The sequence below is a fragment of the Apteryx mantelli genome, chromosome 1, assembly GCF_036417845.1.
Source record: "Apteryx mantelli isolate bAptMan1 chromosome 1, bAptMan1.hap1, whole genome shotgun sequence".
NCBI classification, from domain to species: Eukaryota; Metazoa; Chordata; class Aves; order Apterygiformes; family Apterygidae; genus Apteryx; species Apteryx mantelli.
Window position 1 is genome coordinate 5,690,257 of NC_089978.1, and position 25,453 is coordinate 5,715,709.

At 42.5% G+C, this 25,453-nt stretch overlaps 1 protein-coding gene across 4 annotated transcripts in view; it reads right to left on the reverse strand.

The window, feature by feature from the left end:
• Positions 1-25,453, reverse strand: part of NARS2 (asparaginyl-tRNA synthetase 2, mitochondrial) — a 51,309-nt gene that overhangs the window by 15,558 nt on the left and 10,298 nt on the right. For all 4 annotated transcript variants that reach the window (XR_010886655.1, XM_067313628.1, XM_013954966.2 and 1 more), the window contains 2 exons: positions 19,341-19,441; positions 5,732-5,864 (listed from right to left, as the gene is read on the reverse strand). Coding sequence is in view for 3 of the 4 variants with exons in the window: in XM_067313628.1 (XP_067169729.1) it covers positions 5,732-5,864; positions 19,341-19,441 (234 nt within the window). In the remaining variant the exon portion in view is untranslated. The remainder of the gene's footprint in view (positions 1-5,731; positions 5,865-19,340; positions 19,442-25,453) is intronic.

Sequence of the window (25,453 nt, forward strand, 5' to 3'; positions counted from 1 at the left end):
CCTCAGTGCATTTTGATCATCTTGTTTAAAGAGTCATTTTCCTGTTTGGTTATGCAAAGCAGACCAAGACACTGGCTGTGACGCTGGCAAATGAGCTCCCTCGACTCCTCGTAGCCCCATGCCTCACGAAGCAGAGAGTCGATGCCCGGGGAGCACTGATGCTCACAACTTTCTCCTAAATTGCCCTCCTTACTCTCCTCTTCTTTGTAAGCAAGAGTGATGCAGCTTGACTATGTTTCATCTCAACCTGGGATGGGAGCAGGCTTTTTCCATTAAAAAGCAGCTCCTAAAATCCATGCACATTCCTGCTCTTTCTGTAGGCATAATGACTGTTTCAGTAATGGCAGAGTTGGGAGAAGCAAAGTATCCACCGATGATGTCCAAGTGAACAGGTCCTCAGACATGCCCAGGGGAGATTAATGGGGAAAAGATGAAAGCGACTTTTAGTCAGCAGAATCTGATGGAGAAGCAGGCTTCTGCTTCGCAAGAAACCAGTGTTACAGGGCAAAAAAAGAGAAAGATAAAGGAGAAAAGAAGCTGGGCTAGTGACAGAGCCAAGACTAGATTTCAGGCCTATTGTCCAAGTTCTCATCTTTAGAAGAACACACTTTATCACCTGTCCTAAACTACTGAAACACTGCTCCGTGCTGATGAGCAGCCTCCGCATGCCACCAGCCAAGAGAAGCTTGTAAATCAGCTCCTATTTTGATTCCTCTGGAGTCAAATGCAACTTTCAGACTCCTGCACGAATCTGGACCCTCTATTTAAAAAGAGAAGATCCAAATAAAGGAACAGCATTATCATATGCAGATGAACAGTTTTACCCCTACTGGTATTAAAACACAGAGGAAATGAAAAGCCAGCATTCCTGCTGCTGAGTGGCAAATAACCAAACAGCTTTGAACTTTCTTCAAAGTAGCTAGAAAAAGGCTTATGCAAATGAAATTAGAAAAGTTCTTGGCAATTCATCTGGTTTCACCCAGGCAGAGACGAAGGCATTTTACATTAAGCTTCCTCTTTCTAGAAAATGAAAGTATCATCTGGTTTTAGAAAAGCACGTTGTTTAATTAGCACTTTTTTTCCCTCACTGTGCGATAAAGTAACAATTAGGTTCCCACAGCATTCAACACAAGCAGCTTCCTCTTGTGGAAAAAAACTGTGGGTGGTATGGGAAAAACAATCTGAGAAATATTTCCAGGTTTGAGACTGAGGTTTTATCTTGGCAAAAAAGACAGACACGTGGGTTATGCATTGGCCTCCTCACTGCACTTACTCTTATTTATGCCAAATGTGTATTAGGCACGAACACTCAAAAAAAAAAAAAAAAAAGAACAAGGAAAAAAAGAACGAGCTCTCCAACGCAAAGAAGTTATGGCTTTAAGCAGATAATATAATGAAGGACTGAAAAATAGGATATATGAAAAAGGAGTGCAGAAGCATAGCCACTGGCTTGCTGGTTTGAGGGAGGGTGTGGGCTGCAGGGATCAGCCAACTGATTGGGTTTGAATGCATCCTGAAAGAAGCATGTTTGACAGGTGGCTTATACAGGGGAAGCCCTGGGAATCCCAGCAAGTAGCTTGTCTTAGAGGCAGGGCTCTCGTTGTCCCAACTACCATTAGCTTTCTTGCTTCATAATGAAAATGTGGCAGTTTTGCTGGTAGGAGGGCAGGCAAGGAGGATGAATGTGAAAGTTTTCCCTCATCTCTCCCAGGTTTTGCCTCTAGATGATTCTCACCTTTCAAAGAAGTTCAGCAGTATCAATCCTGGCCTCCCCTGATGTTGCTGTGGAACTTGCTGGAGGTCTCTGATTTGGATTAGGAGCAGATCCCAACTGCATCTTTTCATTTTGATTTGGGACTTTTGTCCCTACAACTTATTCTCTTCCCAAATAAAATTATGACCAGAGTTATAACAGAGAAAATGATCAATAATGCAGCAGTAAATGTCAGCAGCAGCAATCAAAGGTGCTGTGCGCAGCATGAAGGATCCAAATCATCTTATTATGCAAGACTTTTTCAAAAAAAAAAAAAAAAAATCACAAAACTGCCAGTAGGGTTTTTGTCTAGGCATTTATCTGGGCTATGCATATCGATGCAGTGTAGACAACAAGGTATTTACATATCAAGCACCAACTGAACCATTATTTGTCACCTTCATGCTTGCTCACACATGCACAAAAGAAACTCACATCCGACCTCGATCATAAAGTTCATCTCTTGGACATATAACCAACAGCTCAGGAGCTAAATTTCTGTAGCGTGAGGGTCATTCTCACTGCTACATGGTAAAAAATGCAACCTGTGTTTGATATACACCTGTTGTAAAGGTAGGCTATGACCATGCAGTGTTGTTGCCCTGAATGCTGTTGCAAAACCATTATCTTGGAAAGCAGGCTTAGGATTCAAGTGGAGAATTTCTACTTCTGTAACAAAGAAAGCATTTGCCAGTACAACAGAAGCCATCTGTTTGCAAGGGATATCCTCTTTGCATCTGCTACAGTACACTGAATCTTTTAATCTATTAGCACCACTAAAACACAGTTAAAAAATAGCATTAGGATTCCAAAGTCAATCATTTCAAATAGGAATTGAAATGGCACTGAAGAGAAAGTACTCACAGTGCAAAGTATTCTGGAAACCAAACCACATCTACATATCATACTTGAGGTCCCTCAAACTGGCACCCAAAATCAGTGCTACTGTTGAGTCCGTTTCATGACTGAATTCCCCTTCTGTAAAATGGGGATAACAGTGCTGCATGTCACTGGGCTGTAATGACAGCAAATTAATTTTGAAGAAGTATGTAACAAGTGGAAGACAGTACTTTTGCCCTCAGAGCAAAGTTCAAATACTGTGTGTTATACTGTAGTCTCATCTTATGTACCTAGAGAGACAGCAGTGCTAGGATGCTGTTTTGTTATGTAGGAGTAACACAATGCATAAACTTCAAAAAGTGCCCTAGGCAAAATTTCCTTCTAGCATTTCCTAACTTTTCAGCATAAATGATGTTCTTTTACTATGGTTTTGCATGTGCATTTGATGAAATACAATAATGACTGCATCACATGGCCTCAGTCAGACTCCATTAGCATTATGAGTGAATTGGGATCCTTTAAATCCACTGCACTGTCAAGAAGGCTGAAAAGAAAAATAGACAATAATGACTTACAGATATGCTATGTGACGCAGCACTGAGGAGAGCCAGGGCGAGAGCCAGCTTCTCAGGGGACAGATGAGACTGGAGATCCTGGACTTCCAGTTCAGTGACTGGAGGGGAGATGGCTCTAGTGAGCCCAGCCTCTGTCATACAAGTCGGACCCCTTCTACTTTTCTAACCTGACATTCTCCTAATTGCCTCTGTTTCTCATTCAATTTGGGGGAAGAGTGCCTTGGGGCAACTTGACTCAACTTCTTGACTAGACTCTTCTGGAAAGAGGTCACAAAGGCCGCTCCTTACACACACCTACATACACCCTATACACTGAAGTAGTAATAATATCACCTAGTCATTCAGCATGGAGTACTGTGCTGAACACACTGAACAGGATGGGACTTTCCACAGAAAGTATTGTGCAACCAGTACTGTGAGAGTTTAAGCTTCTTTGTAGCACTCAAATACATTTTGACACAGCACCAATATTTAGACTACAGGATCAAGACATGTTAGACTTCATAAGAACTGGGCTACTAATTTAGGAACAACTGAACACTGCTGTCTGCAATTAAAGCAGGAAAAAGGCCATCGCTCTCAGATTCCTTCATACTTAAGTATATTTAACTGCGTTACTGCTCTTTTTTTTCGTGTTATTTTCTAAAGAAAGCTATATTACTTTTGGAGCTCTGGTGAGAGAAAGATCTCAAGCCTCAACAGAGAATGGTAAGCATGCATCTTTTAGCAAGGCTCTTCTGTACCCTTTAATGGTGTACAAGCAAATATTTCAAGATGTTCCTGAAGAAGCTGAGCATTCCCAGCACACTAACTTGCTGAAGTTGGAGGTATTCACTCCAACTGTTGAACATAAATTTTAAAAATAAGTTAAAATGTTAAGCAATCCAGCTCTTTATGCAAGGACAAAGTTCAGATACTAAATCTGGCCAATAGCCTCCAATGCTTTCAACTGGGCATTTTTTACCAAACAAAAAGCTTGCAGATGACAACAAACAGGCAAACTGTCCAAAAGGCAGCTACTTGAGAGAACATTAAATTTAGGTCAGTTATGTGGAGAAAAAGAAACTTAACTTAGGCTTTAGAGCAGCTGTCAGATCTTTTTTTAATAGATTGCCCAATGATTTAAAAATAAACAAAACAGGAACTCTACTTCTCTAAGTGAGAACATCACAAAAGTAAGCATGTTGCAATTTAGACTTGCTATGCGGAATGCAAAACTGCAATTGCTAGAATTTCTGTTATAGGAAAGGATGACTGTCAAAGACTTTGGGTTGGGGAAGAAGAGAAAGAGGAGAGCACAAGTCTGAGACGTCACAAGATGTTTAGCAACAGTAAAAATAAAAATACAACAAAGGCCCTATACTTTCCAGAACAATTCTCAAATCTAGTTCTCTGAATCCTCTGGACTAACTGGCTATACTTCACAAGCCAAGAAGCTAGGATTCTCAGCAAAAGAGTACAGAGATGTTTATGCTGTGTCCAAGGGCTCAGATATCCCTTAATAGAAGTCTCTGCTTATTATGCTAGATAAAAGCAGTGGAGCTTTCAGTTAGCTCCTGATTGCTTAGAGAAATGGGGGCTCAGGAAGTTAAGGCATAGATCATACCATATGTCTAAGTTTAACAATACACAAAGATGTTTTTGAGAAAAGGAGAGAGAAAAGAAAGATCAGGATATTATTAATAATGGAGGACAAGGACTTCCAGTGGCTCAGCCCACACAGCCCAACGCCTTGCAGGTGTCCAAAAATAAGTGCAGAAGCAGCGCCATCACACAAGAGACAGGATATGTCAGCTTTGGTGTCAGGCTATGTCAAGTAGGCCACTCTGATTCTGCAGACCGCATATGATTCAGGGTGCAGAAACACCCCCCGGATGTTATTTTATACTTGTGTAGCCAGTGCCTCTGGTCTTCTTTTTAGGATATTTCTGCAACAGTTCTCCAAAGAATTTATCTGATATACGAGAGTGCACGTGGATGTTTACTCACGAGTCCTACTGGGCACAAGATGGCTCATGCTGAGCCTAGTAAGATGCATTAGCCTCCATCATGTGGTTAACCTGCAACCAAGAGGTCAACCCTGGATAATCAAGAGCTGACTGTAAGCATTTTAGTCTTCTACTAGAGTCATGGTGAATACTGCCTGCCAGGAACTGCTGTTTCTACTTTAGATTTCAACGCAGAATTACAGGAGCTCTTTACAGAGCACACTGAGGGACCCATTACACAAACTACTCAGATTTACTGGAGAGGTGCTGAGGTTTTGAAGGGGAGAGCGCCATTTGTTAGCACCAATCAACATACCATGCACATTTACACATCTCCCGGCAAGGGCGCAAAGCAGTTCAGACTGCGGCTGTGTTCACACCTATCCCTTCCCTCCCAAATCCCCTCTGAGGCCTCTGCTCTGCTGAGCGAACCCTGATCCTTGGGAAGTCCCTGTGTCCCCAAACAGGCTCGCACAAGGTAAGATGAACTGCAGACTCGGTTGAGGGTAGGCAGCACAGCTAAGGGAGGAGGAGGTTTTGATACTGGTTCCACATACGCATTTGGAGATACCCACCTGCATGATGTCCTGGAGGCTTTCAGTAAAGGACAGTTCGGCCTCTACCATATAAAACTCCGCCAGGTGCCTGCGACTCTGGGAGTTCTCAGCTCGAAACGTCGGGCCAAAGGTGAACACGTGGGTAAAGGCCCTGCAAGGCAACAAGAAACTGGTTGGTCAAGCAATACAGTCAGGCCCAGCACACAAATGAGTCCCCTATACTAAAACCCCTATCCACAAACTCACTTTTCTCCTAAGATCTAGAAATGCTTACATTTCCATTTTATCTTTGACCAGTGTAATGGCACTGCTGTGTACGCTGCCATTGTTACGTTCCTTCATTGGGGTGAGAAGAGGGGCTACTCATACCCCTCCACGACTAAGTGAGGCTGCACAGACCTTGTGCAGCTTTCACTGAACATCGTTTATGCTCCGGACACTTTTTGTGACAGTCTGGGAATAAAAATTAACATTCTGCAGAACTGGAGGAGTGCTGGGATGTCACACCAGTCAGGACAGCCAGGCTCCCCTTGTCCACATCACATTTGTTAGGCTGCAGATCCAACGTTGATAGGTGCCCCGGAGCCTACTGCGCCTGAGAAGGTCCCACACCTGGTATTGCTGGACTCACACTAGCACTTAGAGGGTGCTGGTAAAGTCCAGCAGGACGGATGTATGGAGTATAGCTTGCAGTCCCCCTCTAGTGGCAAGACCAAAGTTTATTGCTGAAGGTGCCTGAGAGATAATGAACTTGGCTCTTTCCACACAACTAAAGAGGCTCCAAATAAATGTGTCCCTATTACAGAGAATGGATTTGGGATAGCATCTTATGTAGAAGCAACCAATGCACTTCCTATTGTGAAACTATTTTTCCAGCAACCTTATGGGGAGTCTGTTTAAGTATATTCTCTTGTTCTGCACTCACATCAAGCTACATTACACAGGATATAAAAACCTTCTCGATTCCCCGCTTCCTTCACAAAAATCCTTCTCAGCAAACAGCAGCTACCTTTAAAGTTTTATTTTTACCATGGTGAAGTTGCACTCCATGCAAAACCTTCTACATTGCAGGCTACAAGTGCAAGGCTCCTGGATATCCTACTGCCTGAGAGAGCTTCCAGAACAGATGCCGTGATAGCTGTCTCTCCTCCCACACTGCAGGGGAGGTAAACCACGGCTGTGGACAGAGAGAGCTGTTTCAGAAAACCCATGGACTGGGCAGCTGCTCCCTTCAGTACATCTTCAACCTGCCATTATTTTTAGCAGTAGGTGGCATGCATGAGAAAAAGAACCTGATGGGGATTAAGCTCAGTTTAATGCTCATGAAAGGATGTGAGCAAACTGCTGGTGTTGTCATTTAACTCACATCTTGTAATCTTACAGCTGAAAAAGGAAGTTTGCTGGAGTTTCTGCACAGAGTCATTCTGCTACCAAAAGTTATGTTTTTCCTTTGTCCTTTATGGAGGCGTTCGTGCTACAAATAAAGGAACACATACATTCTGGTTCACTCATCTGTTCCTTAATGTCACATGACTGCTAAAGGTTATGATCTAAAGAAGCAGCAGTTTCGTTTTCCTTGAGTTGCTAGCAGTAAACATACTAGAAGAAAGCTCTAATAGGAATACACAGTTTGTCTGTAGGTATCTTTTCCCCACTGGCTCTGCTTTCCCCGTTCTCCCAAACACACTTTCTACCTTTACTTTCAGAGCTCTTTGTTCCTGTACCTTGCACCCTCTCACACATGATCACAACACCTTTGGTGCTAACCTCTGCTGCTCATTTGCTGGATTTTGCAGCAAACATCTTTCATCAAGCAGCATTTCTGGCACGTATCTTTTCCCTCTGCTGCCTTTGTGGCTTGATGGGATGTCGCTGTAAACTTCTGCCGTCGCTTAATCATCCTCCTTTGAACTGTCCTTTGCCTTAGTGTCTATAAAAACCTCAGCAATGTTTAGATAACTGATGTACCACAACTATTGCTCACTGCACAGGTCAGTATTATCTCATTAGATCCTTGTGCTCTCCCATCTGCAGCCATCTGTCGTCTTGGGTTATGGAAAAATTAGTGTTCTTCCTCATAAGGTCTTTTTGTTATTTTTTCATGTTCTTACAGCACCTGGCACAACAAGGTCTTGGATCTAAAGCTTAAGAGCCTCAACTGCTATAGCAATACAAACAACAAATATGAAACAATGAGTCACTCACCCCAAATTGTTTAATGTTTAAGGCAGAACTGGTCAAAAACTTTTTTGCCATGGCACTTCAGAGGACAGAAAGGCTGGTCTGCAGTAGGAAACAGGAGCTGCAGGCCCTCCTGTCACCCACGCCAGGGTTTCAGTCTTTTGCTAAAATATTTCAGTTTGGGGCTTTTCAGTTAAAGAACAAATTTTCCCTAAATAAATCAGTTTAGTCAGAAGTTCAATTTATGACTAGACCAGGACTGGACAGAAGACAAAATATTCTGAAGAGCTTGTAAATGCAGAAGTACACACCCAAGACTGTTCGGTTTGATGTGCAGGTCTCCAACTTCTCCCCGACATGGAGTTCTCAAAAAGCAACACTTAAAACTAATGTGTGACACCAGCTGGCGAGCAGGAGATCCCCTCCCACAAAGCAGCAGTCTGGCTTCAGCAAGGCACATGTTTTCAATGCCTGTCCAGGCACAAGCACTTACACTTCAGTAAGTATAAGATACTGCGGCAGATTAGAGTCGCCAGCAATACAGGCTGCTATGAATGTCAGCCTAAGTATGATGTCTAGGTACTTATCTTCCAAGGGGCTCAGTGGCTGCAAGATATCTAAAAAACTAAAAGAAAAAAAAAAACAAGCTAAAAAAAAATTATCCGTTGCTTCAAGACGGCAACTGTGGTCAAGCACTTCACTGTCACAGCTGAATTTTGTGCTGCAAGAATAAAGCTTCTTTCTGCCAGAGACGGACCTTTTGGGGAGGCAAGGCAAGGCAGAACAACTCCCACAGGCACCGATTTCAGAGTCTTCTCTCAGTTCCAGGCATCCAGCCGAAACCGATCTTCTCTAACATATACACTGAGCACCATGTATGTTTGCAAAACAAACTACTGGTGCCGCCACTTGATGGACTATCACAAGGTGCAGCAGGGATGAGGGCTTTGTAATAGCCCATAACAAATTTGACTGCCTACCCCTTGGAGGGAGAAAAAAGAAAAAAAAAGGGGGGGGGCAGAAAACCCACCTCATCTGGGGTGAAGGGAGGAACCATTCATTTCTCAGGCTGATTTTAAAGGAAAAAAGATAGACGCAAATTCACCAGAACCCTGGGACCTTGTCAAAGGGAAACCAGCCAGACATCATGCTGGCAAAGTGATCCAAGGAGGGCAGTCAATGCAAGTCATCTGTTAATGGTAATGCAGCACTGATCAGAGGCTTTGACAGAATAGAGAAAACATAGTAAAGATACATATAGTCAATGTTATCTACTCTATGCTTGAGCAATTATTTTTCATCTAGGCATTCATACCATGTTTACTGTACTCTGACATTCAAGGCATTAAACAAATACATGTTATTCAAGCCTGACCTTTATTTGCACTGCATCTGCTATTAAAAAACATATCTGTGATTTGATACACTGCTGCATCATACTGAGCATTTACCAATATATTAGAAAACAGAGTGACCAGAGCTGAATCTGCTCTAATTTCATGGTTGTGAGGGTAAAAGCAGTCATTTTGTTCTGCGTGCATTCAGCACCTAGCACAATGGAGCCTTAGTCCAGGGTTGTGACTCCTATGCTCTATGATGCAAATAATTAATCATTTACATTCCCAGACCTTTGTAAGACTTCCAGCATTTAAAAATAACTTGAAAATGCTGGCTTAGTCTCCAAAAGTGCCTCAGCCAGTTGGGGTTGTGGGCACTTAAGAGCCTTTCAGAAATCCGTAGTGCTAACTCCTCATCTCCAACCAAAGCACACATAGAGGAGAAGGAGGGGGGGGGGGGGGGGGCAAAAAAAAAAATCTGATGAGCTCTTTTCCTTAGTCATTACAGGCAGGGCAGCAATGTCTGTCACATTGTCCTCGTATGCGGTACCAAAGAATACAAGAGAGGCTTTGAAATGAGTCCCTTTGCACTCAGCTTCCTCCAGATCCGAGCTCTGGACAGCAAGTCCAAGTGCGCTCATGCAGTTCACAGGCACTGCCGGGGCTGACAGCAAAAGGAGGCACAGAGCCGCTTCATTAATTGCTCCCTTTCTGAGACTGTATTTTGTTCTATACAGTTCTCTGGGAAAATCTGAGAACTGAACGTGGAGGCCAATGTAATATCCACAGCATTCCCTTTGACATGCTGAAACGTTGCAACAGCCAGGGCCCCGACCTGTAAAATGCTGAGCTTGCTTGCCCCAACCCAGTTTAGTCACCTTCTAGAAATAGGTCTGGGAGAATCCCTTTGAAAGCAGATAGGCGTGCTTGCACGCTTTGCTGGATCACAGACGTCCTCTGCACTGAAAATAAAGATTGCTGGTCGAGGCTCATTCTTAACAAGCTGCATTTGTGATCTCCATTCCCTTTCCTAAGGGGAAAGGTCCCCTTTTTCACCCCTATTTTACAGGCTACTAAAACACTCTTCAAAACCAGTTACCTCTCCCCTTCGAGAGTGTTACCCCACACAGAACAAAAGCTCATTTCATTCAAACTCATTAACAATTAATTATTAAGGTGGAGATAGAAACCAATAGAGAAGTATAAAGTATCTATGCCCAAAGCTTCTTAAGATCACCCTTTTAATTAAACCCATGCAATACTTGTAGGCCTGAGTGTCTCTGCCTCACTGGCAATTTTTACACTGCAATTCAAATATAATTAATTGTGCTGATGGTTCTCGAGCCAGGAAAAGGATTGCGCTCTTATTCTGCGAGCCAGGACTCCACGCTACTACCAGGGGTAATAGAGACTTATTTGTGCTGTTGAACCACAGGGATATAACCCCGAACAAGGCTATTAATCAAGAAGATGCAACTCCTGCATAGTCAGCCTACAGCCTATAGCAAGGTCACACAACATGTTAGTGACACAGCTGGAGACAGGAGCCAGTCCATGCGACTCAGGGCTAAGTACTAAACCACACACATAAATGCAGCTATTTGTTTGTACTGTGCCCTCATTCTCATCCCGAAATACTACAGGTGTCTGCATAAACACAAAAGGAGTGATCACTCTGAAGAGGTCTGCAGCGAAGAGTTAAGCTGGTAGGCGATTTGTGCCAAGCTGGAGCCAATTCTTATCTTTGGCCACTCTAAATGAATCCAGCATGTGACCCTTCAACACAGTACATTCCCTGTCACGGTGGTCCACCAGCACCCACATGCTTAAAAAGTTAGATCAAAAGAAAGCCTAGAAACAATGGTTTTAAAGCTAAAAGCAAAGCAATGCATGACATCAGCAGAGGAGAAGGAGGCGAGGAGAGCAAAGTGATCCTAAACCCCAGGAGCTTAGCTTTGCCAGCCACAAGGTCCTTCCCCTTGGGAAGGGAAGAAATTACTAAAACAAACCATTTTATTTAATTCCACTGTATTCCGACATGACCGGATTCATTTTGCAGGTCTTCAGCACAGAGGGCCTGTCCACTCCATCGAAATAACCTGATGACTTTGGTCCATGGGCAGGAGCTGAGACATCACCACCTGTCTCAGCTGTTGACCCAAGGACAACTGCATTTCAGGGATGCCAAAATTTGTATCTTGAAAGATGTTCTGGCCTGACACAAGCAGGCATGCGCACGCAGAGAACACATTCAAACCTACTGATCCAATGCCTCCAGGGCCCAGTTTTTGGAGGAGCTGGAAACCCAGTTCTCCTAATGCTGTAGGTGAGGTATGGCTGCCCAGCAGCTTGGAGAAGAGGGAGAAGGTTTTACTTTCTGGAGGTGGGCAGATTATGCTAAAATGAAACTTCAGAGTTGGATGAAACACTTGTTTTTTGAAAACATATTTCATGTTTCCTCTGTGTAAAAATAGTATTACCATTACTATTGTTTGATGGTTTGGATTTTGCACACTGAAAATGTTCACATTTCTGTTCAAAAAGAAAAAGAGGGAGACCGACTGATTTCTATCCAGAAAAAAAAAAAAAAAAACCACACACAGAAAAATGAATTTTAAAAGATTCCTCACAGAGCATACCACTCCCATCTGCCCTCTTAGAAACGACAGATGTGAAACGCTGCATCGCAGCAACACAGGGCTCTTACAGCAGCATGTGAGGTTTAGGTCCGGGCAGCAGAGCTGAGGTGCTGAGTGCTAAGGTTTCAGTCCATGCTGTGACAAGATGCGACTGCACTTCCTTCTGTAGGCAGCCAAAAATAAATACATAAATAAAAAAAAAAGAAAAACAAACGCTGTCTAAGTTCCCAGACAGAGATGGGGAAGTGCCAAACTTCCACCCTCGCCAGACTGAACTGAAGCGAGGGAGCAGTTTCCTGCGGTGTGACTGCCCACGGGCAGAGCCCTGCACCCCTGGGTGGCAGCACCCTCCCGCCGCGCTCTGGGGCTGCCTCTCCCACCGCCGGGTCCTCTGCTCTGCACAGGCTCCCGTAAGGACTAACGGAGAAGGTGGGATGAGAGCCCTCTCCAGGCCATCTAAACTCGCTTGCTAAAAATCCGCTCGAATAACTAAACGGCAGCAACGTGACCCATATTCCATAAATACTTGGCAAAACACTCCACGCTTTGTTTACTAAGCCTCATAACACACCTAGGCATTATATTGCTAGTTTACAGATGGCAGGAGAATAGGGCAAAACAGAGACACAAAGGAAACGTGAGTTAAAGCCATCGCTTCTGCTCCAGGCTCAAAGATCTCATCAGCCTGGTCTTTATGAAACTCTGTTCTAACTGAAGTCAATAAAACTACAGATTAGCAATGATAACTCAAGCTGGGCTGATGAAAGCTGCCACAGTAGTAAGCATTTATTCAAATAACCATTTCCCATGCCCTAGCTAACAGAGACCTTCCACAAAGGAATGATACAAAATGTTTCAAAGTTTTAAATAAAACAGGGAGCAAAGATCTCTTTCAAAACTTAATCATTGCAGTGACTCCTACATTAAGCCATAAAAATGTACTAGCAGAAAGGAGGAAAAAAAAAAGAAAAAAGAAAAAAGCAGTTGTGTTAAATCTTTTCTCTTTCAGAGTGGAAAAAACATGTGTTGTCCACAAACTGCATTATAACAGCTTTAAAGATTTTTCAGTTTTCCTTCTTTTTTTTAAACACAGTCCATTCTTTCAGATAGACACTGGCTCTACTAACTATGCAAATATGAAATCCCAGCCAGAAACTACATCTGTGGGTGCATTACTGCATAGAGAGAGTCATGGTTCAGGCCACATTTCAAAGTTTTTTGGTAGCTCTTTAAAATCTCCAGGACCTCAAATTCTAGGGTAACCAAAGAAAGTAAATCTGTCCTAAATACCAAAAAAAAGTATTAAAAGCTATATTAAGGGCAACACTTTCCAGCTATGACATGTATCCATATTCTACTTTGTGTGCAACAACTGTAAGCCTTCGAAGAAATCCAATACATATATTGCTGTCGGATTTGTAAACCTGTTTTAAGGAAAGCTGTGGAAGAAAACAGGGAGGTAGCTGCCTGCCTTAATGTCTCATACCGGAGCCAATTCTTGGGGCGCATGCAAGGATTTCAGGTACATGGCTAAACCACAGCAAGTCTCACCACACTCTGTGTTTCTCACAAGGGAATTACTCGCTCCCCCATCCCAAAAAAGTGGAATGGACCAACAACATATCCATTCCGACTGTAAAGCTTTGACCAGCCAACCGACCCTAGGCTCAGGCTTCTACCTACAAACCCCATGTATTCTGCCTCCCAGTAACACAAAGTCGTTAGCAATCACTGCAGCAATCATGAACCAGACTGAAGCATGCAGTAATTGATTAAAAACAGACATGCCACGGTTGCTTTTTATAGCTCCAATTAAATGTCAGTCTAATTAATGGAAGTTAGTGTGCTAATTATAAGTCTGTGTTGTGAGTCACACTCAAACAAATGTTGTGCAAGAAATGTTAGAGTTTTTTTTTTTTTAAGGGATCCAAGATAAATAATTACACTCTCATTTGTTAATTCTTAGCAATAGGAATGCTATACAACTGGACATCATTTCTGCAGCTGCATTCAAAAATATTTAAAATTGTACAATGTAGAGCAAATATTTGCTTGAAGACACTGTAATGTTTCATCATTAACAAGTTATTTTGCAACCAAATTTTAAGGCGGCATTTTCCAGACTCCTGAAAGCAAAGCATCTTTTAAGGAAGAAGGCCTCAAATACATTTCTTTTCAATTCTGCACTGTCTTCTTGTAGCGAAGGGCTACAAAGATGATTAGGGGACTGGAGCATCTCTCTTATGAGGAAAGGCTGAGAGAGCTTGGCCTGTTTAGCTTGGAGAAGAGAAGGCTGAGAGGAGATCTTATCAACGTGTACAAGTATCTGAAGGGAGGGTGTCGAGAGGATTGGACCAGACTCTTGTCAGTGGTGCCCAGCGACAGGACGTGAGGCAACGGGCACAAACTGAAACACAGACACTTCCATCTGAACACGAGGGAAAACTTTTTCACTGTGAGGGTGACAGAGCACTGGAACAGGTTGCCCAGAGAGGTGGTGGAGTCTCCTTCTCTGGAGATATTCAAAACCCGCCTGGACGCAATCCTGTGCAATGTGCTCTAGGTGACCCTGCTTGAGCAGGGGGGTTGGACTAGATGATCTCCAGAGGTCCCTTCCAACCTCAGCGATTCTGTGATTCTGTGATTCTTGAACACCAAACCAAAATAACTCTTTCCCTTTCTTCTGTCCTTCAAAGAGCAGTGAAATACCAGCATTTTAAAAATGAAATCAGTGCCATTTAAATGAACATGAATTTTGGTGCTTTCAGCTCTCTGCAAACTCAGACACAGCTAAAGCGGTTTGGTTGAGTCACACTTTTCAGAGTCTCTCTGCAAACAAAAGAGCCAGTTGCAGGATTGCAGAGAATATCTAGAATAGGCAGAACAGTAGAGAAATCCACGATGGTTGAGAAACCAGACGGATGCGCTTAAGGAGATGGGAGTGGGATTAATTATGTTCCAACTACATCAGGTTTGATAGCTAGACATTCACAGGCAGATGTCAGTGTGAAAGGCTGAGATTTTAGTTTAGGCAGAAAAATATAGGTCCTGGGGAGAGCCACTGAACTGAGAGCGAACTAGAGAGATGATTCATGAAGATAGTCTTGTGGATGAAATTGGTGAAGAGGAAAATGAGAAAGAAGCCAAGAATGAATTTAGAATTACAGAATAATTCAGGCTGGAAGGGACCTTGGGAGGTCTCTAATCCAATCTCCTGCTCCAAGCAGAGTCAGCGATGAGATCAGACCAAGTTGCTCAGGGCTTTACCCAGCTACATCTTGAAAAACTCCAAAGATGGAGAGCGCACTATCTCAGCAACCTGTTCCAATGCTCAATTGTCCCCTTGGTAAAAATATTTGCCTTATATCCACTCAAAAACTGTTGTTTCAATTTATGCCCCTTGTCTCTTGTCCTCTGCCTTTCATCATTGTGGAGAGCCTGGGTCAGCCTTCTTGATAACCTTGTAGGTATTAGAAGGCTGCTATTAAGTTGCCCCTAAGCCTTTTTCCCAATTGCAGGGAACTTCAAGAGAAAACAAGACAGACAACAGAGGAGAAACTTTCTGAGGGATTGATAAGAGCAGAAACAGAGCTAGGGAGGGCAAGGAAGGAGGAGAGAAAGAACTTATTCTGAGACTTAAGGAGGGGATAGACCCCAGAGCTTTTAGAAAGAGCAGTTTCAGTCAAGCTCATGATGCAAAAGGCAGAACAGACGGTGCCTGGCATGAAAAAAGGGAAAAGGAAAAAAAAAAAAATCAATGCAATGTTGAAAGGTTGAAAGGTGAGAAGCAGGTAGAGCTTATGGGAAGTGCAGATGGGTGAAAGGAGAAAAATTAAGTGAAACCAATGAGCTGTACTTCTTGGCAACAATTGTTTTTGGCCGACTACAGTGTGCCTCTGAATCATCATCAGCTGTCACAGGCCCTCCAGCTGAGTTCAGGTCCCAAAGGGGCCCTTATCCTCACAGGAAGATCATGGGAGGAAGAAATCCCACAAGGACTGGGGACTTCACAGCAAATTAATGACATTTAAAACCAGTTATCAGGACGCACACAGTCCTACAAACTTCTACCACTTTTACCAGTTACTGACTCATCTGAGATTTAGAAGACTAAAGGGAAGAGCTATATTACTGAATAAAGACCTTTCTAGAGAGCTTAAACAGCCTGGAGATTTATAGCAGCTGACAATGATTCAGACACACAGAGCAGCCGACCTAGATGCCGTCACTGCAAAGATGAAGTATGATGAAATGAGAAGTTGTGCCAACTAGGCCGTTCATGTCATATTGAGAGACAGGACAAACTTCCCTGACCTTGCCTTCAATAACAGGCATACACAGCACAGCAGATAGTCAATAAATGCGGGAACAACCCTCTTCCCATTTTTCCCTGCAGAGAAAAAGGGTAGAGACTCTTAAGTCATAAAAGGCTACTTTACTTCTGTTATTAGAAATAGCACCAAGCAGCCCTGTCATGACATACAGCCTTCAGTTCTGGGCAACACACAGGCACTCAGACGCAATAGTAACAGTAATGTCCTGTGGACTGTAAATGAACTCTCAGCAAGAAAAGCAGAAGATTTGGGTCCAGACAGATCTGTTAAGTCTATCTCACACCTTCCCTGTCCACACTTTTCCAACCACAGTTTGGAGTCTGATCATGAGCTCTCTAAACTAAAAGCTAGCTCCAGAGAGACATGACTGTCTACCTAGTTGTCTTTCTGTCCCCCCACTAGATAAACATCTGAATAAATTCCTCTCTGCTTCTCAACTAGCCTGCTCCACCCCTGGTTTCTAATGGACTTCTGAGGAATCTGTTTGTGAACTCTTCCTTCCTGCAGCAAGTGACAGCCAGATGTGGGCCCAGGCTCAATGCAGAAGGGCCTCCCAAGCATTTTTCACCTTGGTCTCCACCCAAGTTCTCAGGAACCAGTTGTTTCTGAAAGCCTTGAAAACGCAGCAAGTTAATATTTTTATTTAAGTTAAAAAGAGTTTTTGAAGAATAATTCCTTTTCTGGGCATAAAAAATTTAGTCTGGCTAAAACAGAAGGGAGAGAAAGGGTTAATTTCACACAATCCAGTCCAAAACACAACTTGTGAGTGTTCTGGCTGTTTCATTTACTGAGAAGACCAGAACTTTTCCATTTTGTGGAGTTTGCTATTTTGAAAATATCATTAGAATGCATTCATTTGCCAAGCAGTTCTGATTACTATTATGTACCTGCATTATCTGATCATGTAGAGTCCTGTTCAAAGGCTAAGACCCAAACTGCTAGGCTATGTACAGGAAACGACAAATAAAAGCCTTGCAGTATCTAGAGGGTTAATACCTTAATTCAACTGTGATGCATCACTATGGTGCTTCTGCATCCAGAAGAGCTTCTCGCTTGATCTATTTTCGAAGACCGAAGCAATTCAATAGCACTTCAGCTCTAGGCCTCAAAAACTTGTTGTGCTTAAATAAAATAAAAAAAGGAGCAGGTTCACAGAACAGCTATGCCCCACCATGGATAAATACAGCTTATCTAAATTTAGATGGCACTGGATCCATTTAAAATGCCTGGAAGAACAACATGCTATTGTAAAATACGAGCATGAAGATGTAATACAATGTACTGCATGCTGAAGAGCATTGCTTTTTTACCCATTCTGAGAGAACAAGGTGCACCTGAGTGATATCACTGGAAGAATATTTAGCAGACAGCTCCTGCATACACCCAGTTTAGCCTTCCATTCTATCCCAGAACAGGCTGTGTACAATTTAAAGGGAGCAGACTGATGTACCAGAGTGAGATTGTATTTCAAGTTAATCATTACAATCCATACTCTTCCTTTGGACTTATTTGATTTGTGGAATTATATCCTTCATTAAAGGTCACAAGGCATGAAAGTCAATTAAGTCTCACACATACAAACGCATGTCACGCCATCTTCCTGGAGAGATGCAAAAACTCTGTCATCCCTACAGTTAAACAAACCTTTTGCTCATTAACTTCTTGCAGCTAATGTCTGAGATGATGTGTCAGCCTTTGGCTGCCAAATGATCTGTGCTCCTGTCATAGCTGCCAGGGCACCGCATGAGAGTATGTCAAAAACATCCTGCCTATCAAGAAACATTAGCTTGAACCATTGAGCTTAGCATGGTCTCAGCTGTCCAAGGCTGTCTAGGTGGTCTGAGAAGAGACACCATTTCTCAGAAAGAACAAGCCAGGCAAAAAACAGCTTTCTGTAGAACTTCATACCTTTTGATTTGAAATCAAAGCTTCCCCTTTGAACAGGGCTACAATTTCACTGGACCTATTTACCAACAAACAATTAAACTCTACAGCAGTGATTAAAGAAAAACAGCTAAATATTTATAATTCAGGTCTCAACACTGTATTTGAGACATTGACAGCAACTTACACTAAAACTATTAGAAATATTCATTAGAGTCCACATGAAAAGGCAGGTCTTCCAACTTCTTACTGCATTTTCTAAAGCTAGGGTTTCAACCCTCTCATCTCCAGGACATTTGGACTGGACAATAACTATCACTTCAAAAGGAGGCTTGTATACCCTGTAGGTGCATGAAGAACCCCCTTGGCAAGTGGCAAATTGACACAGTGCTACCTGCTCAAGAACTGGCCTCTAATAGGCTTGACCATCAATTCAACTGATAGACAGCAACTTGGCTCAAGTACCACATCTGAGGAGAACCCACACTGTAAGTGCTCAGGAAACTGTGCCTTCAGTTAAGGGACTGTGCTGATTGAACTCCATCTGTTTAATGTGCTGATTAATTTATTGTGAAAACTCAGTGTAGATGAGGATCAAATCTACTAATCAAAGGGAACTGTGGCTCTGAGACTGTGACACTTTCACCCCTAACAATCTCAGTGAAACATTAACATTAAAGCTTAAGGATAATTTTTCTTTTAACATCAACATTAACTATTTGACTGGGATGACTTCAGCAGCTGGAATGAACAAATCATCAAGTGTAAAAGCCATGAAACAGGAGAAATGAGAATTGGCTGAGGAAGAAATAAAACAGGAAGACTGAAGGAGACAGAAAAGGAAGACTGGGAAGAAAGGACAAGGAGAAGAAAGGAATGCAATAGCTGAAGTGAAAAAGAACTTCTCACTGAGAGATGGCATATGTGAACAACAACAAGAAGACGACAGTTAAGGTATTACAGTTATTGGTAACAGTCACACAGTCATTCCCAGTCATATACTGCCTTCAGTCTTCATCCCATATTCCGAATCTCTGGCAAGCAGAGGGAGATTCCTATTATTAAAAGCTGGTTCATAGACCAAAATTCAAAAGCAGTCCGACTTTCCCCTGGCTAGATGGGACCCTCCCACCAGTGTTGCTCAATTTGTTTTTGGCACACACGTGGCAGATACCTAACGGTTACCAGTGGGGCAAAATCACCAACAGAGAAGACTCCACAGATCCAGCCAAAAAATTCTTGTTTTGCTCACCCTGCCATCACTTCCAAATGGAGCTGGCCAGAGACTGTCAGGAAAGCTGGCACATCAAAGAAATGGTTCTTTTCTGCAGGTTCCTTTGCTTCATTCAATGTCTGTAAGTAAAAAAATGCACAAGTCAGACTATGTGTCTGATTAAAGAGCACAGCTCCTGCTTATTTTCCCTTTTCCACTCCCCCCCCCCCCCCAAGAAATTCCATGAGATTCAATCCAAACACCACTGAGACAGGATCCAACAATGTGGAAAGTCATAACACAATGTTCCCCATCTTTGCTCAGATGGTTTTTAGAGCCTGTTAGCAAACACATTCAAGCAAAGCATATTAAAAAACCCACAAGATAAAACACTCCTGGGACCTTCCCTTTCTTGGGGTCTGATGCAATTAATGTGGCTGCACAGTGAAAAGCTCTATGCTAAATGGGGAAAGCCACAGCTTACACCTCCTTTTTCAGTGACTTACGAGGATACAGGCTGAAGGTATCAGAACAAGTTAGTGAACCGTGGCACCTACCACCAGTGTCACCAGCAAAGCCTGGACTTGCCAGAGCAGAGAAAGGACGTGCAGTTGCTTCAGCCATTGCTCAAACTAATGGGGATTGTAAATCAGATCCTCGACAATCAGTTATACCAGTTCAGCTGAGGGGAATTAACTGGTTAAACTGACAGAGCTTCATGGGGGTTTGACCGTCTGCTCAAAGGGGACAGCACAGAGGCCATTCAGAAAGCTAAAAGCATGTGGCTCTTCACTTCTCCTCACCTCTTGCCTTTGTAGGTGAGAAGTCAGGAGCTCTGAATCTTACTCAGAGCAAAGAATTGTATAATTTACACATTTAAGCATGGACAAGCTAAATCAGAAAGAGGTGTTGTAGAAAGAGAGGAGATAAAACGCAAAATAGTGTCAGGAAGGAAATATCCACCATTTTACAAGCAAGGACATGAACAAACAAAAGAGGCAGAAGTCTAGATTTTCTAGAGTGGTCTCTAATTCTGGTTTCCCAGGCTGGCAGAAGAAATGCCTGGATTTTCAGTGGAGTAACATTACACACACACACACACACATATTTATATATAGCCAAGGGCTCTGTCTATCTGGGACCTTAGGAGCAGGTAGACAAACCACATACCATGTTTTTAGGAAATGCAGATATACAAAATGAAAGTCCCTCTGGAATGTCTGTTGAGGAACAGTTTGCCCAGCAAAATGCAAAGGAAAGAAGACAGTGTATCAACCCAGTCTCCAAACATAAGTAGCGATTTTTGACTCTTTCTTTCAAAGATCAAGGGGGACGGGGAGGCAGTAAAGAATTTCTATTATTCGGAAGTTCAAAGCTTCACACAGCATTACCTCCAAAATTCAATTTCTAGTCTGATGAGAAAGCGGAGGAGTATTTTCCATGTCAGGTGCACTAACTTCTAATAAAGACTTTTAAAGTCAGCGCTATTTTCCTTTCATGGGCAAATTTGTTTCCATTGTGCAAAGACCAACAGTAATCAGATAAAAAAAAAAAAAGGAATGGAATGGAATATCCCCTCAAGACTTCATTGTTACTCATTCTTTAAAAAACAGAACTGAAACAATATGGAGTTGGAAACATCACAGCTTACACTATAGGCACTGAAAAAACACATGACGTTTCCTTTCAGCTTTTGCATATTTTTCAGGTCACTAGATATTTTAAGCATAAAAAAACTACACATATTGGAAAACTTTGCAAGTTCAGTATTGGATGATGAAAAATGGTCTGAAAATCCTATTAAAGCAGTGGTATATTTTTGTTTTTTAATGTACAGACATAAACCAAAAACTAAAACACCTCCACGATTAGAACTTTAAGAGTCATCTGAATGGACTGCGCTTCAGCAATTTTTAAAAGCAAAGATAAATGTGATTTTGTTTCAGCATTTCAATGTCATCCCTAAGCTTTGGAAGGGCCAAAGGTTCAGGAGAAAGAAAAAAGCTTAAAAGCTATTTTGAGATTTGGTCAACCTACATCCACTTCAAAAATGAATACTACCTTCTGAGATAAGTTTGAAATACCCATTTTTTAAAAATGTAGCTCCCAGGAGTTACGCTAAGTGTTGCTAGCTCTGCTACTGCCCTGCTGCCTCTAGCCGGCCTGGTCCTCAGCTTGCTTTGTCTTGGGGAGGCTGGGACTGCTGGGGTTTGTTTGCCAGCCTTTGATATTCTACAACGTGCCATTTTTCTCAATGAGTAGGAAAGTGCTGCTTTTGTTTTTAAAAAAGCTCTGCTGCTCATCACAAAGATAAAACAGATCATAAGGCAGTTTATCTCTTCACAACATCACACTAAAGAAAAGAGCGAGCCTGCCTTGCTCCACGGAGATCAATGGAAATATGACAATGCGTGGCTGCAACCCCAGGACTGCTTCCTTTCTTTCATCGGTTTTGCAGGTTTAAAAAACCCAAGGATGCAGAACCAGGCTCCTATTGTTTTCTTCAAATAAACCCAAGTATTTGTTCAGGAACAATAAGAATATGAATAAATATGCAAACATCCACATACCACAGCTGGAGGGCCATGGCTAAAACTCTAGAGAGAAGAGCAGAAGAGCTACCACTCCACAGTTGGTTTCTCCTATTGGAAGTTCAGTTCGGCTACATTCCTTGCTCCTCAAGTGAAAAATCCCACCTAATCCTGTAGGATGCAACTTTTAAACAACAAGAAAGGGACGGACTGGAAGCAGGAAAAGAACAGAAGGAATCAGCCATGAAATCTCAAAGCTTCCCCCCACATCCACAAACAGGATACAGCTGTCTGCAGGAGCTGGAGCTTGGTTTATTTATATGACTTTACGTCATTTTTCATCTCCAAATCAGATGTAATCTCAGTGAGGCAAGGGGAAAATAGAGACAACAGCAAGTGACTGGAGGATGACTGAAGATTGCAGTGCAACTGGACTTTTCAAAACCTGCAACCAGTTTGATAGAGGCCACTCAGATCCTGAGATGCAACTGTGCATTGCAAGGAGCTGACAGGCTGGTCCTAACAGAAGGTGCAGAGCAAACGTAGCAAAATTTAGATAAAATTTTACCCCCTCCTCACCATCCTGATCACTTCTTCCTAAGAGCTGCCCACTTGATACAAAGCTTGATGAATGGGTGTTGTGAGCTGCAAAATTAATTCACCTGCCACTCCAGGGAAGACGAAATGCCTCCCTTTTCCCTCAGGAGCAGGAGCGACCACTTCAGCAAGGCAGTATCCTATAATTAGCAGCTTCCCATTTCACATATGCAAATACTGACAAACTCAGTCGAGGTGGTTCCTCCTCCATTTTACACATCCAAACACAGAAACAGGCCAATATTTTCAAGCATCTGTGATGCAGATTCACGCTCAACCCTTTGGATCAAGCCTGCTTCTTTATTATAAGCAGGCATGTGTAATAAATGATAGAAGCCAAATTAAAAATAGCAAATAATGCTATCCCTTCATTGCTGACATTGAGTGAGACTGTTTTTCATGTCTTGGACTAGCAAATGAAGTAACAACATTGTGGTGCTTTTAGTTCATTTAGATGGACTTTTCTCTCACTTGCAAATCCAAAAATACCTACTTGATAAAAGACGGGGAGAAATATTTTGTTTGCTTTCAAGTTCTCTGCACTGTCTAGTGTAAAACTGCCCAAGTTACAGGGTGGAGAGGGGGAATCTTTCTGAAAGAACATCTTAATGTCTCAGAGTAAACGCACTCTGAACACGCCAGGATTGGAAGTCAACATCAAAGGCTTTTTATTCTCATTCTAAATACGAGAACAACTGGATTTAGTACTTGTTTTGCTCTCCTTCTCCTCAAATGTCTAATGATTTCATTTAAAATTATTCCCTTTGATGTCAGTCTTGTATTAACTTTTTGCTTTGGGCAATTAGCTTCAGGGAAGTATAAACCGTTTGATTCTGCCTTTCACTCCATGCAAGCCAAATGCAGGAAGGGATCAGAGAAGACTTGAAAAGCCCACAGAAATCACTGCTCGAGCTCTCTTACCGGCCCATGAGATGATGCTGTTGAAACTTCATGGTACCAGAACTTTAATCTGGACCTGTCCTCTGTGATGTCCCATTCTAATATGCGAGTGGGTTTTTCATTTTAGACAAATGCTGCAAAACTTAACTTCCCAAAAGACCTCCTTGCAGTTCCAGTCCTAATTCTGGTAAGCTGGACAATATTGGGCAGTGGCAATGTTCAGCTAGACACTGGGAAATTGCAGCTGGTTCTGCAGAGAGAAACATCTCATAAATATGGAATAGAATTAGGGGCAGAGATGCAGCAGGTAGAAACAAATAGAAAGTGGGAGAGTCAGGAAAAGAAGAGAGCAAGCCTCCCCTCAGCCGAGTCCCAGCTTATTCCCATCTCTGCTGAAAAGCTCTCTGAAGGCTCAGTCTCCTAGGTACTGGCTGCCTCCCAGATCACAACGCATCTCTAAAGGGGAAACATCTGACATTAATACTATTGAGTTTAACCATGATTCTCCCCAACAGATCCCAGCCTCCTTTGGAGCTGACAAGGCTATTTTTTAGAAGTACTGAGGGAATGGTAGGTGTAAATTTCTACATCTTCAGCAAATAGATGTACATATTTCTGGTTCCATGGTAGGCAAGACCATGGACCTGCATTCTTCATGGATCTAGAAACTTTCACATTCATTCCTGTGAGCATGTGGAGGGGAAAAAAAAAACAAAAAAACAAACAAAAAACCCAAACACCCACAAAAACCACACGCCACCATCTCTGGATGCATATCAGAAGAGAACAATACCTGGATGTCAATAAAGGCAATACAAAACACATGTGAGATCTACTTTAAAGAGGTGTGAATGCCAATACAGCTGTTGCGCTTTCTCACTTGCTGCATGCTGAGTTTTTTTGAAAGGCTACGGCTGCGCAGCAGGGAAGGTGGCTGCCTCAGGCCTCGTACTGGCTGATGCGCACTGGGTCAGGAAGACTCTTCCGGAGGGTAGAGGAGACTGCATCTTCCTCACAGCAACTGAGGACAGTCCAATAAAGAAACTTTCAAGCGTTCAAAGAAGAAAAGACAGAGCAAGAGAGCCAGAAAGCATGGAGCCTTCAACACAACAGACTGAGCAGGAGGATACTGAAAACAGTTGGCAGCAGACACGCAGCCAAGCCACAAATGTGAAAGAAAGGAGGATTCCCTATGAGGCATCCCCAGAAAGGGACTGTGTAAAACTTCTTGCAACGGCCAAAGTCACTACATGAAAAAGAACTGTGAGGAAAGGATCTGCCCTGAGGAGCTCAGAGAGCTGAGGCAGAGGAATTATTCTCAGATTAAATTAAAATAAAATAAAATGGGCCATCTCACCCTGAATCTGAATTCTCCCTATTTCAAGAGTTACCTTGTCCTACTTTGCATTCTACTAAAATCCAGCTTTCAACATTCAAAGCTCTTTTGGTGCTTTCGGTGAGTTCATTTTAAAGAAGGCCTCACATGCAAGAGGACCTCCTGCCTCTGTTTCCACCAGAAGAAGTTACAGTCCAATGTGCAAAAACCTGCAAGTTGGTATTGCTGATGTTCTGCACACTGGTTAGGGTCTTGCTGGCTTTTTTAATGCTTCAGGCAGTTTCTCCTCAAACCTAGCTTTCTCCCCCCGCATCACCAACTGTGGTAAACAGGTTTTCTCTGAAGTTCTTGCCATTCTGCAATTTTTTTTTTTCCTCTCTCCTCAGGTTATCACTCTCTTTTTAGTGTGATTTATTGTTAGGGTATTTCATTTTAAAATATTTTCCTAATTGATTTGCCTAGCAGAGAGGAAAGGGATTCCCCTCCACCCCTGTCCCAAGTCCTACTATGAGAAAATCCCAAACTATGCACAGACTAATCAGTACTCACAAAACCAAACAAAGATAATGAGGAAGCCGGACATATAAACAAACACAAATCCTACTGGATGAAGAGGTCTAGGAATAAAGGACCATATGCCTTTAGAAAGCCTTTCCCTTTTAATTCAAGATACTATTTCCCCATCTCTTCAGGTCTCGTGTAAAAGCAGATTCCTCTTCCCTTCACTTTCCACCATCTCTAAAGAATGCACAGGTCTGAACAGCAACTAGACATTAATTAGAGGATTA